The sequence below is a fragment of the Rattus norvegicus genome, chromosome 1, assembly GCF_021556685.1.
Source record: "Rattus norvegicus strain SHRSP/BbbUtx chromosome 1, alternate assembly SHRSP_T2T, whole genome shotgun sequence".
Taxonomy (NCBI): domain Eukaryota; kingdom Metazoa; phylum Chordata; class Mammalia; order Rodentia; family Muridae; genus Rattus; species Rattus norvegicus.
Window position 1 is genome coordinate 166,779,780 of NC_141534.1, and position 12,813 is coordinate 166,792,592.

At 45.8% G+C, this 12,813-nt stretch overlaps 1 protein-coding gene across 4 annotated transcripts in view; it reads left to right on the plus strand.

Annotated features, from left to right (window-relative positions):
* Xrra1 (X-ray radiation resistance associated 1) overlaps window positions 1–12,813 on the plus strand; it is a 64,656-nt gene that overhangs the window by 12,094 nt on the left and 39,749 nt on the right. For all 4 annotated transcript variants that reach the window (XR_015632820.1, NM_001432344.1, NM_001432345.1 and 1 more), the window contains 4 exon segments: window positions 2,234–2,409; window positions 6,604–6,675; window positions 7,925–7,997; window positions 11,191–11,288. Coding sequence is in view for 3 of the 4 variants with exons in the window: in NM_001432344.1 (NP_001419273.1) it covers window positions 2,234–2,409; window positions 6,604–6,675; window positions 7,925–7,997; window positions 11,191–11,288 (419 nt within the window). In the remaining variant the exon portion in view is untranslated.

Consider the following 12,813-nt stretch of genomic DNA (forward strand, 5'->3'; position numbering starts at 1 on the left):
GTGGTGCTTGCCACGTTCAGCGCCTCAGTCTCACCATGGGAAAGCATTAGACAAGTTCACACAGGTGGGTATCTTCACAACTGTCGAGCCCGAAGAAGGAGAGAGCAGAATGGAGAACAGTATCTGCATTTGGAGTAGACTAAGGAGTCATGCTGTGTGAATGTGGTGTGAGATCCTAGCCTAGATTCTGGAACAAGGGGAGGACATTGCTTAGGAACCGGCAGATTTCAGAGAAGGGCTGACATCAGTAGCTGATGTTGCATCAATGCTAATTGCTCAGTTCAGTAATTCTGTGGCTGTAATAAAGGCAAGAATATTAGAGGAGCTGGGGGAAGGCTATGTGGCAATTTGTACTGTTTTTGAAATTTTTCTGGAAGGGTAAAATTATCTCAAAAAAAAAAAAAACAAAACCCTTATAAACACAAAACAAACAATGCCCCTCGATCCTCCTATCTGCTAAGAGCTATACCATTCCTGTATTCTGTCTGTCTTGAGCACTTTCCATGGGCTGCCTCTTCTGACCTTTCCAGCTTCCTCTCATTGATCTCCTGGCACATCTGGGCCTTTCCTCTTGACCACTTTGTGTTTTCACATCAACTCAGACTGTTACCTTCAGGAGATGCAGTGAGTCAAAGAGTACCAAAACCTATGCCCAGGTGGGGCAGCCTTTGCTAGTGGGGTACCAGAGCAGTTGTGGGAAATGCCTCACGAGACCAGAGCAGGCAAGACTGGCAACAGTGGTTGAGTGTGGGGCCAAGCCCTGGAGGCAGGGTTAGGAGTTGCTGCCCACCAGAGTCCATGGCCCCATCCTAGGTCCCACAGTTCTTCTGTTGTGTGTCGTCCTGGCCTTCATATGCCTGGGCATTTGTTGTTCTGCCTTCTGCCTAGACCGCCTTGGTTTCAATCTCCATCTATAGGATTCCTTCAGCTTAGTAGAGCTCTCTCATGCTGGTAGGTTCTCTGGGCTTCCACACCACCTCAGATATGATTGAACTGTTAGGGGTCAGGGCTTCTGTCATGTACATTGCTGTGACCCCAGCTCTCAGTACAAAGTAGATGTCCACAAACATCTAAGCAGATGACAACGTGGGTTCACGAAATCATTTGTTTAGCAGCAGTCACAGTAGCAAGCTCTGTGCAGGCCATTAGGACAGGAAGATGAGTTAGTTAGACAAGGTCTTTGCTGTTAAAGAGTTTCTATTCCAGAGGACAACGAATGAGGAAATAAATAATAAAATATAAATAATATAAAGATTACAGTTGATGCCAAGGGTAGACTAATTGCTAATGTGAAAGATAATAGATTATAGAATGTCATCATGATTTTTTTCTTTTCTTTTTTTCGGAGCTGGGGACCGAACCCAAGGCCTTGCGCTTGCTAGGCAAACGCTCTACCACTGAGCTAAATCCCCAACCCCGAATGTCATGATTTTTAAATGGACTTACTGTGAAGATCATGATCTCTCTCTCTCTCTCTCTCTCTCTCTCTCTCTCTCTCTCTCTCTCTCTCTGTCTCTGTCTCTGTCTCTGTCTCTCTCTCTCTCTCTCTCTCTCTCTCTCTCTCTCTCTCTCTCTCTCTCTCCTTTTAAAGATAGAGTTCCATGTAACCCAGGCTGGCCTCTAACTTGCTGAGTAGCCAAGGATGATCCCGGGGTCATCCTATTTCCATTTTTTCTGAATCTTGAAATGCTCCACTATAACCAGTTTTATATAGTGGGGGGGGGGGGTAGGGGTGTGAACTGAGGTTTGCCTGTGTGCTAGGCGAACGCTTGGACGAATGAGTTACAGCCCTGGGCGTCATGCTATGTTTTGCTGCGTATGGAATTGAGGTCACAGAGTTCTTACCCAGGAGATGACTAGCAGTAGAGTGGGTGGGTGGCTAGTACTGAGAGAATCGTCCTCAGTGCTGACAGGATTGAAGGAGGACATAAAACAACAGGAAGAACCTGATTCCGTTTCTTAAATGCACATTAGCCTTGCGAGATAAGGAAGGAGCTGGGCAGCGGTCCCACTTTCTTCATCCTAAACCCTTTCATTCATAGCACATCCCTCACTGAATCAGTGGCTGCTTAAATGAGTCATGTGCACAGACACACTTCACTGGTAGTGAGAGCTTGGTGTTGTTAGTACTCAGGAGCTATTGGGGTTTTGGCCTTAGAGATAAATATCCTGTATTCACACCCTTGGCTTTGGAGGAGTTCGGCCCTACTCACTGTCCCAATCTTCCCCACAGGCCGAGGACACTGGCTAGTGGCTCGGAAAGGCAGCATGAAGAAAGGTGTGGCTAAGGCATCCACCGAAGGTCAGGAAAACCAGAAGAAAGTTTCTTTCGATACTGGGTTGAAGAAAATATCTCGGCGGGATAGCCAGGCAGAAATTGGTGGACATATCTTGGACCGGTCCTTTCTGGTGAGAGCAAAGGCCTTCCTGAATGGGCAAGAGTGTTATCTAAGGGAAGGGGAAGGGAGGAATATGAAGATTCTCCTGATTCATCTGACTAGGGGCAAGGACTTGTCTTGCCGGGGACCACTACTCCTACCCAACTTGGAGCTCTGAGAGTGACGCGGCAAATCCACTGTGGCTGCTGAGGAAATAACCCTGGGAGTTCCTTTGACATGTGAAGCCTTTGTGTCCACCCTGCGAGACAGGCCCAGCCCTGCTACCCTTACTATATTGTTCCCGCTGGTAGACAAGGAAAAGAGGCCCCCCATACAGCCAGTAAATAGCCAGACCAGGACCCTGATCTATGGACTCCAAAACCTGTACCTTTATATGATGTAACATGGCCAGACAGGGTGGCACATACCTTTAATTTCTGTACTTGGGAGGCAGAGATGATGGATCTCTGTGAACCTACTTAGTGAGACCCTGGCTCTAAGAGGAAAAAAACATTTTACAAAGTGAAAAATCCAATATCAGTTGGAAAGGCAAGAGCGTTTCAGAAATAACAGGTAAACTGAGGAACCTATGCCAGTGCTGAGGAGAAGTGAGAGACTCCTGTGTGCCATGCTGTGCTCTGCTCTATGGTGACTTCCCCAGGAGCTGGTGAGACCAGGGAGGTCCTGCTTTCCCACAGCCTTTGTCCTTTGGTGTTAGCATCTGTCTGGAAGTAGGAGGACTCTAGGCCTGAGGCAGTCTCTCTGTAGAGACCTGGAATGGTAGTTTGGAGACCAGCCAGGCAGTTTCACATCTGTTCTATGCAACGCTGCAGTAGCTTTGCAAAGAAAGATGGATTTTGTAAATTAATACTAATGGGCAGTATGGGCTCCCGTTGTTCCCTGAGAAGAGGTCTGGCAGCCTGGCTCTTCCCACATTCTGCTGGTAAGTCCCCAGACTTGTGTATCAGAGGCTGCAAGAGAATGTGCCTGGCCCCACCCACCTCACTGAGCCTGGCCCCACCCCCTCGCTGAGCCTGGCTCCACCCCCTCACTGAGCCTGGCCCCACCTCCCTCACTGAGCAGCACAAGCTTCCTGCAGAGCCTGTGGGATTTGTCTCTCTGTTAGGACCTCTCCTCATTGGGAGTTCAGAGGACAAAAACAGCAGTACTGAGGTGGGACAGACCACGTCACTCCACAGTGTTCTTTTGTCCCCTCATTCCCAAATACAACTAACCCTGCATATCCACTGTTCCTCATCCACAGAGTCTAACAACCACATACTGAAATGTTTGAAAAACAAAGCAAAAGTATGCACTACACATGTGCACACTCTTGTCTTCCTAGTCCCTAAACCATATGGCATAACAACTGTTTACATATTATTGCACTATACATATATTACATGTATTGGGTATTATCAATAACCCAGAGATGATTGGAAGTATATAGGAGGATATGCATAAGGTTAAAAACAAAAAACACTGCACCATTTTAAACGAGGGACTTGAGGGCTGGAGAGATGTCTCAGAGCTTGAGAACAATAGTTGTTCTTCCAGAGTACTCAGTTTCACTTCCCAGCACCCACCGTTCAGGACATCTGTAACTCCAGTTCCAGGGGATCTGAAACCCTCTTCTAACATCTGCAGATGCCTTAGTTAGGGTTTCCATCGCCTTAAAGAGACACCAAGAGAAAGACAACATTTAATTGGGACTGGCTTACTGCTTCCGTTATCATCGTGGCGGAAAGCATGGCAGATGGAAGCCTGGTAGCATCCAGACCGGCGTGGTACTGGAGGAGCTGAGTTCTACATCTTGTTCCGAAGGCAAACAGAAGACTGACTTCAAGGCAGCTAGGAGGAGGGTCTCAAAGCCCACCACAACAGTGACACACTTCCTCCAATAATTAGGCCTCACCTAATAGTGCCACTCCCTATGGGCCAAGCATATTCAAACCACCACACAAGTGATACAGAGATGTATATACAGGCAAATGCCCAGATGTATACAAAAAGTTAACTTTTAAAATTATAAATGAAGTGTTTGGAGGTCCCTGTTTTTGCATCCTAGTATGTCCAGCACTTGAGTGTGGGATGGGGGACTGTCCATGTGAGTTCCCATATTAACCAGCATGGTTTGTTACCTGCATTGCTGCTTTGGGTGGAGGGAACAATGAGAATGCTTTTCAGAGCAACGGGATCTCTTTGCTGCCTCTCAATTCACTGGCACCTCAGATTACACTGCCGCACATATCCCATTAACCCCACATCACCAAATACATTATTTTGGGTAACGTTACCTCTGGGTAGGCACTAACTAGCCAGTCACCAAGCTAGTAACCAGGAGTTTTAGTTAATACTTGCCTCTTCCCCTCTCTCCACATTCCCACTCTACCAAGTCCTGGAACTTCTATTAAACAGTCATGGAGCCTACTTCCCTTCATGTCTTCTGCTTCAACACTGAACCAGGCCTCCTTTGTCTCTTACTGGGCTAACCACGTAGCTCTCAACTAGTTCAAACCAATTAGAATGCTTTTCTTTAGGATCACGGAGATGGCTCAGTGGGTAAAAGCTCTCGCTCTTCAAGGCCTAACAACTGAGTTTGATCCCCAGGAGGAAAGGTGGAAGGAGAGAACCAACTCCCAAAAACTGTGCCCTAACCTTCACATGTATGGCAGGGTTTGTGCATGTGTGCACACATCCTCACGTACTGCTGCTGCCGCTGCCAACAACAGCAACAACAGCAGCACACTAAATCTAGACTGCTTCTCTGTCACCCGGAAGTCTGAGGCATTGCTTGGGATCTATTCTGTAAAGGCCATTCCCCTAAGCTCAGCCGCCTTCCATCTTTCTGCTCCATCATTCTCAGCATGCTTTCTTGTTTTCTTGGGCTGACTCCCTTCATCATTCCAAAATGGCAGCAGCTCTGGTCATCACATACACAGAGAAAGAAGACAACATCCAGAGGTAGAGAAGAGGCCGCCATTGGACCATGCCTGTCTTTAGAATAGAAGGCATCTTTAAGCTGGTCACCCACCCCGACTCTCAGCAGCCAACATTGCATTGGCCTGACCAACTGTTGGGTGGAGGGGTGAGGCCTTAACAGTTGGCTGCGATGGTGGGATGGCTTAAGACTTGTCCTTGGGGCTGCACTGAGGCTCGCCTTTACAGATGGTCAATGACCTTAGTGGCCTCTAACAGAGGCGATGTAGATGAGTGATTATTGAAAAGGTCATTAACAACACCTGGCACACTATTCTCTTCTGTCTTCTTATCCTTTCTAAGTAGGTCAGACATGCTGATCTTCATGAAACTGGTGTCAGTCCCTACTTAATCCACTCCCTTGTCCAGAGCAAGTGTGGATCCACATGGTCTCAACTCCCGCTCTAAAAACACCTTCACACTTTCTGCCCACTTCATAGGATCATCTCCTATAGCTTCTCTCTCAGCTGGAAAACCACATCCTCAAGGAAATGTTTCCTCCCTATAAGACTGAGGTTGGGGCCTCCTGTTTCCATAGCCCACCGAATCTTGCATTTTTCCTTTAAAACAATCATTACATTTCTAAGTACTTGTTATTTGCCTTCCCACTCAGTGGTCACTCTGAGGAAGTTTGGAAGGCATCTGCTGCTTCCCCACTGTCTTCCCTGAGCCTGTTTAAAGTCTCTTCATAGTAGGCATCTTATGGGATAGACCAGGATGGGTGGGACAAGGAGGAATTCTGCAGCACTAAACTAGGAGATATTCTGAAGCTGATATCTGATCCTAACTTTTTCATTATGTACAGTGACATATGGCAGGCAAAAAATGCATAGTTTAATGAGTACAGATTGAATCCAAATCATAGATCCATCATGTTCTAGCTATATGGCCTTTCATCTCTTAATCTCATTAAAAGGGGGAACTAAACTCTTTAAAGTAATACTGGAAGAAAGAGCTAACCCCTTTAACACAATAATAGGTATTAAGAAACGCTACTTACATTAAAGGGGCGTTCAATTAGGGTTAAACAGAAGTTTGTTAATATAGTCAGTACAGTCCATGCCCTAGGTTGTGCTTAGTTTATACTTGGCGAACGAATGGATGAGTGAACGAGTGTGCAGGCAAACAAATGGCAAATCTATGAGAGTACCCAGGGAGAGAACGCTCAGCAGAAGTCATTCTGCTGAACTCAACTCATTAAATTCTGTTAGGACCTTGGGGACCAACTCTGTGTCCTCTGTTCCAGCTCAAGCACCACTCTGCCAGAAAGCCATCAGAACTTTGCACTATCAACGTGAGTGGCATGAAGTTCTCCAAGGTGAGGCCAGCATCAAAGGCGTGATGGAGCCTGATGTCAGGGGACCTGGATGCTTTGGTTTGTGTGTGGCACTTCCACGGTACCGGGAACTAGAAATTAATTACGTAGAAAAAGGGAAGGGTTGGGGATTTGGCTCAGTGGTAGAGCGCTTGCCTAGCGGACGCAAGGCCCTGGGTTCGGTCCCCAGCTCCGAAAAATAGAAAAAAGAAAAAAAAAGCGCTTGCCTAGAAAAAGGGAGAAGAGGTGGGCAGACAAGGGCGGAAAAATATTCATACACAAACTTTGCTATAAATTTGGTATTCTGTGAACTAGAAAAATTCACCTTAAGAATCTGTTCTTGGGGGGCTGGGGATTTAGCTCAGTGGTTAGAGTGCTTACCTAGCAAGCGCAAGGCCCTGGGTTCGGTCCCCAGCTCTGAAAAAAAAGAAAAAAAAAAAAAAAGAATCTGTTCTTGAGACTAGGCCATAGAACATGGTGAGAATTGGCCAGGGAGTTTGGTAGAGTCTAGTTCCTTGTGTGGAATTCCCACCACATAAGCTAACCAGTTGTATGGTAGGGGTACAGAAACTCTTATGATGGGAAAGAATGTTACAAGATTGGTTGTAGCTTCTGTTCATAACAATGGAAGTTTTGATGTGTACACAGCAGAAGAGGATAACTTGTCATATACTCAAGCAAGGAATTCAAATGGACGAATTGGACCTATGTGTATCAACACATATTAATCTCCAAAGAGCTATACACATCTCAGATAAATCTCAAAGCCATACTCTCAAATAAAGAGACACATTCACACCATAGTATGAGTATAAAGTTTTAAAACATGTAAATAACCCTATGTATAATTGATGGGTATAAACGTTGGTGTGTGTGTTACATACATAAAAACCCAGAACAGAGATGAGGCCTGGGGTTTGAGGAGACAACATTGAGGGTGTGGTAGTAGAGGTCATAAGTCTTCTAATAGTTTCTTTCAAGTTTAGACAGTTCAGACTCAGGTCTGTTAAAACTGGGTCAAGGTGCACATCTTCAAAGTATCACTCTCTCTGCTTTTTGATACATTTGAAGTATTTCAGGGTAGAAGAAAACAGAAAAGTCCCCACAGCCCTCCCCACGTGTCTGCTCTTGCACTAAGAATGTTTCTTAGTCCCTTTTAGGCATTTGTCCTCTGGGCAGGTGCTCTGGTGTTTCTGCGAGGCTCCCAGGCAAGGGAACTAATCCTGTGTTTCTCTGGAATGCTTTCTGACAGGCAAAGGAAAAGGACTTCAAACACTTTACGTCTGTGATTTATATCAATGCCTCTGAAAACCTGCTGCCTCTAGGTAAGCTTTCTCTTCTCAGAAACTGTCCTCCTAGCCTGCAGAGCACTTACATTAGGATTTGTCTGTCTATCCACCTAGGATTGGCCTCTCATGGCCAGGAAATGGCTCTGGAGAGATCACAGATCTCAACTCTGGAGCGGTGCTGTCACTCAGCAAGGGTTTCCCTCAGCCGAAGCTCCTCTCCACATACACAGACAATCCTCTTCAGCCTGGGCAGGCCACCTTGCACTCTCCAGTGAGAGAAAAGGCCTTAGTAATTCAGCAAACCTACAGTGACCCCTGCTGGTGCCAGGACTGTGTGGAAGCGCACTGGATTAGAATGGGCTCAGATTCAGACTAAAACCAGGGTACATAGAAGCAGGGAGATCAGGAGACACCAGGCAAGCATATCAGAGCGACTTTAACCCAGTCCAGTGAGTCAGGAACTCTAGGAGAGAGCACCTAAGACATGATCAAAAAATAAATACACTGGGCCAGCAAGATGGCCAATCAAGTAGGTTCAAGCACCTACTGCCAAGTTTGGTGGCCTGCATTTGATCCCCGAGACTCCCAGGAGGGAAGGAACCATCTCCTGACAAACTGTCCTCTGACACCTGCATGTACTCACCACACACACACACACACACACACACACACACACACACACACACACACACACTCAGGAGTTGGGAAAGGTGCTTTGGGTTGAGGGGCATCTGTGGAATGGTACTGCCTTGTCAGTATGATTGTGTACAAGGCATACAGGAGGAGAAAAAACTGAGGCTAGACACATTGGCAGGGACTTGATCATCCAGAGCTTTGAAAGTTGTCCTCCAGACAGAAGAGGCATAGAAGGCTTTTAACCAGGGAAGCTCAGTGAGGAGGGGTTTTCCATGGAGGGAGATGAAGCTTGGGATGGAGGAGTGAAGGGGATTGAGAGAATGATCTGGAAGAGGTGGGCATCCTGGGGCTTGGCAACCTGTAAGGATATAAGGAAAGGGAGGAATCAAGGGAATACTCAGAGACAGTTCTAGTTTGTCTCAGTGAGAGGGGAGCTTCTATCAAAGCATCTAATGAGGTCCCTGCCTTAGAAGAAAGAGTAGTCTGCTAGGAGATGCCTTGGTATAAGCAGGCCAAAAGGCCTGTGAATAGATGACCAGCCTCACTAAGGAAGAAAACAGCACCAGGATACAGTTTTATGTCCTTCAAATATTGGCAAGTATGAAAAACACTAACCACAACCAGCCCTGGGGAGGCAGTGTAGACTCTCAGTGAAAGTCAAATATAAGAAAGCAGTATGACTCCTTGGAGGAAATTTGGTAGTCTCTTAAAATTTAAGACAGGGCTGGAGATCTGGATCAGCTGCTAAGAACATTTGCTGCCTTTGCAAAGGACCCAGGTTCAATTTCTAGCACCCATGGGGGCCACTCACAGCCACCTACAACTCCAGTTCCAGGGGATCCAGTAATGTCTTCTAGCCTCCATGGGCTTCTGCACATACTCACTGCACACAACACCACACAGGAACACATACAGATAGATAGATAGATAGATAGATAGATAGATAGATAGATAGATAGATAGATAGATAGATAGATAGACAGACAGACAGACAGACCGGCCGGCCTTTAAAAGTTTAGGTAGTCACTGCCTTTAGTAATTCCATTTCTAGGAATATATTCTACAGAGAGAGTCTTACACGGGGAATTTCCCCAGTCAGTCTCTTGCTAGCCTTCACTGAGCATCCTGACACACAAACTTTTGTAGGCTACATAGTACACCAGGTTCACTTAGAGGGTTCTAAGTGATTGTACACTATACCCCCATTGTACAGCTTCAGGAGTCCTACGGTGGAGCCCCCATGGGTGGCTGTCTTGCAGGGCTGCCCGCTGGCTAAGAAGTCACCCTGGGTGGTGGACAGAAACTCTCATTGAGTAAATGTAAGAATTGCCCTTGCCAGGAAATCTCAACACAGGAACCAAGGTGCCGTTCTGTAGGTCTGTATTACAGCATTCCCATGAAGGACATGTCTGATGATAGGAGTCACCACTTAAAGAGAAGTGTCCCCTTCTTCCGGTATTTATAATTTATACTTTCTCCTGGTCCAGACACAATTTACCTCTGCAATCATTTTTACCACAAGCAATAGTTGCCTAGTAACACAGTTGCCATAGCATATGCTTCAGGTTACCAGGGAAACAGGCTTAGAAAGTGAATCTAAGATCCAGTTTTCATGCAAGAGGGAGTGTTTGATTGCCTCCTTCCCACATAGGTTAAATGCTACCAACAGGACAAGCTAGTGCATGTGTATACTAGAAAGGTAACTAAGATTTTGGACAAATTTAACATGGAATAATTTTCAAGTCATACCATTAAAGGAGAAAAGCCACAGTACAGCATGTGTTCCGTTTTTATAAGAGGAAGACTGTATTTCAATACATACATGAGAAAAATATTATATATATATATATATATATATGAAATTTTAAACAGTTGACACTAAATGTTGGAATTAAAGGAACATTTTTCCCAGTGATGTTTGACTATTTGGGGTGGCCGTGTTAGCATCTCTAATCATAAATAATAGAGGTTATCTAGGAGTGTGGCTCAGTGGGATAGAGTTTGCCTAGCATGCACAAGACCCTCAGGTTGGTCCTGGACTGGAAAGAAAAAAGAAAGAACAGAGGTCATTTTTCAATGGGCAGGCCTTGCATCTGAACAGACTTACATTCAATCCTTAGTTTTCCCGCTGCTAAGCAACCTTATTTCTAACCAGTCATTTACCCTGCCTGAGCTGCCATTTCCTCAACCATAGAATGGACGTCACAGTTCCTATCAGTGAGAGTGGCAGAGATTTAAATCTTTCTAAAAGACCATTTTCTGTTGTGTGTGTATATGCAGTGTGTGCATGTGCGTGTGCGTGTATGCATGAATGCAGGATCCCTTGGGGCCAGGAGAGGTCATTGGAACCCCTAGAGCTGGAGTAATGGCAGTGGGAAGCCACCCAATATGGATGCTGGGAACTAAACTCTGGTCTTCTACAAGAGCAGTAAATTCTCTTAACCCCAAGCCATGTCTCCAGCCTTATGGTTAGAGATCTGAGGTCTGAGATATAAAGCATCTTCCACGGCTGGAAGCTCAGTGAATGGTCATTATTAGTATCCTTCTCTTTAAGCATTTTCAAGCTCAAGATTCTCTTTCTGTTCCCATGTAGATGTCTTTCACACATTTCCAACCCTAAAGGAGTTGGAGCTTGCGTTCAATGGCATCAAGATGGTCTATGTGAAATATGGAGACTTCAAGACATTGGAAGTAAGTTGGAGGTAGGAAGTTTTTGATCCTACCTGTTCCCTTGTCAGGAATGAGTGTAGGGATAATGACACATTGTGACTTTGGGGAAAGCTTCTTTGGGCTTTCACTGCTAGGTTCATGCTTCATGGCACTGGCCTCTAGAGAGGGTGGTGGTGATATGATGTGATGATGGTGGTGGTGGTGGTGGTGGTGGTGGTGGTGGTGGTGGTGGTGGTGATGATGATGGTGATGGTGGTAATAGTGTAAGTAGTACTGATGGCAGACAGATAACTATGGCCAAGCTGTCTGACCCTGGAATATAAGTGCCAAGGGCCATTCAAGTTCAGAAGAATAGAAAAGTGAGTTTAAATGGATTATCGTAGAAGGAAGAGTTTCATAGGAGATACATCTCCTTACGTGTTTGAAGAGCTGTGGACCCAGGTTAAGAGCTAGGTACAGTGAGCTAGAGACTTTGTGGACCGATACCAAAGATATACCGTGACCTCAGTAAGTGAGGTTGGTCCCAGTGGACTGGGGGAGTAAGGCTGTACATCTGGTCCCTTGACCCAGAGATGAGGACGGGCAAACAGGGCTCCTGATTCAACAGCACACTCGAGGCACGGGCTCATCCCATGCACATCCCTAGCTGTTCTCAGAACTGTGGGATAGAAAGTACAGAAAGTCTGCTTTGCACAGCCGCATACTTGTTTCCTCTTCTGACTTTGATAAGGGCTCAAGGGCCACAATTTTTTTTTTACAAGGGAGTGAAGGTTTTGCCACTACCTGAGAATCACTGCACACATGTGTTGGAGAATAGTGCCAGAAGTGGGACCCAGCCCCCTGGCCAGGCTCCCTGTCTCCCCGAGTAGTGTGCCCTTCCCTGTGTGCTGACCATATAGTAAAGCATCTCCATTCACGCCTTAGCAACATGTCTACGTGCTGTTAGCTTAAATCTGCAAGCATCAAAGGCCAGCCATGCTTCATATGCGCCTCCCTTAACTTGTTTTAGGGAAACTGACCTTTTCAAAGAGTTGATGGCCTGTATATGCCATTTGTGTTATGCCTTTATATATTTTATGTTTGCAAACACTTTTAACATACTGAAATGGATATCATCCCAAGATGGTGGGTATGTCCTCACACTCTGAAAACATCCCGTGCTGAATGCAAAACTGACTTCTCTCCATGTGACTTTTCAAGTCACATCGAAGATGACAGCAGTTTGCTCTGACTTGGGACATGAGTTGGTCCTCAGACTTACTATTCAGTAGGCAAACTCTCAAAGACCAATAAAACCCAATGGAAGTGACTGATGCAGCTTGGAGCTGTGTTAAAGCATCTTTCTGTACTATAATTTGGTGTTGACAGTGGGAAGTAGATCCTAGACATGAGAGATCCAGAGAGCATTTCCCCAACCTCTGGGTCCAGGGCTCTCCTATAGACTTCCATTGTTCTTTGACTTTTTCAGAGAACAGTCTGAACCAAGAGTTGTATATTTTGCCTTGAACCTTGTCATTCTCCTTCCTCCTTCCTCCTTCCTCCTTCC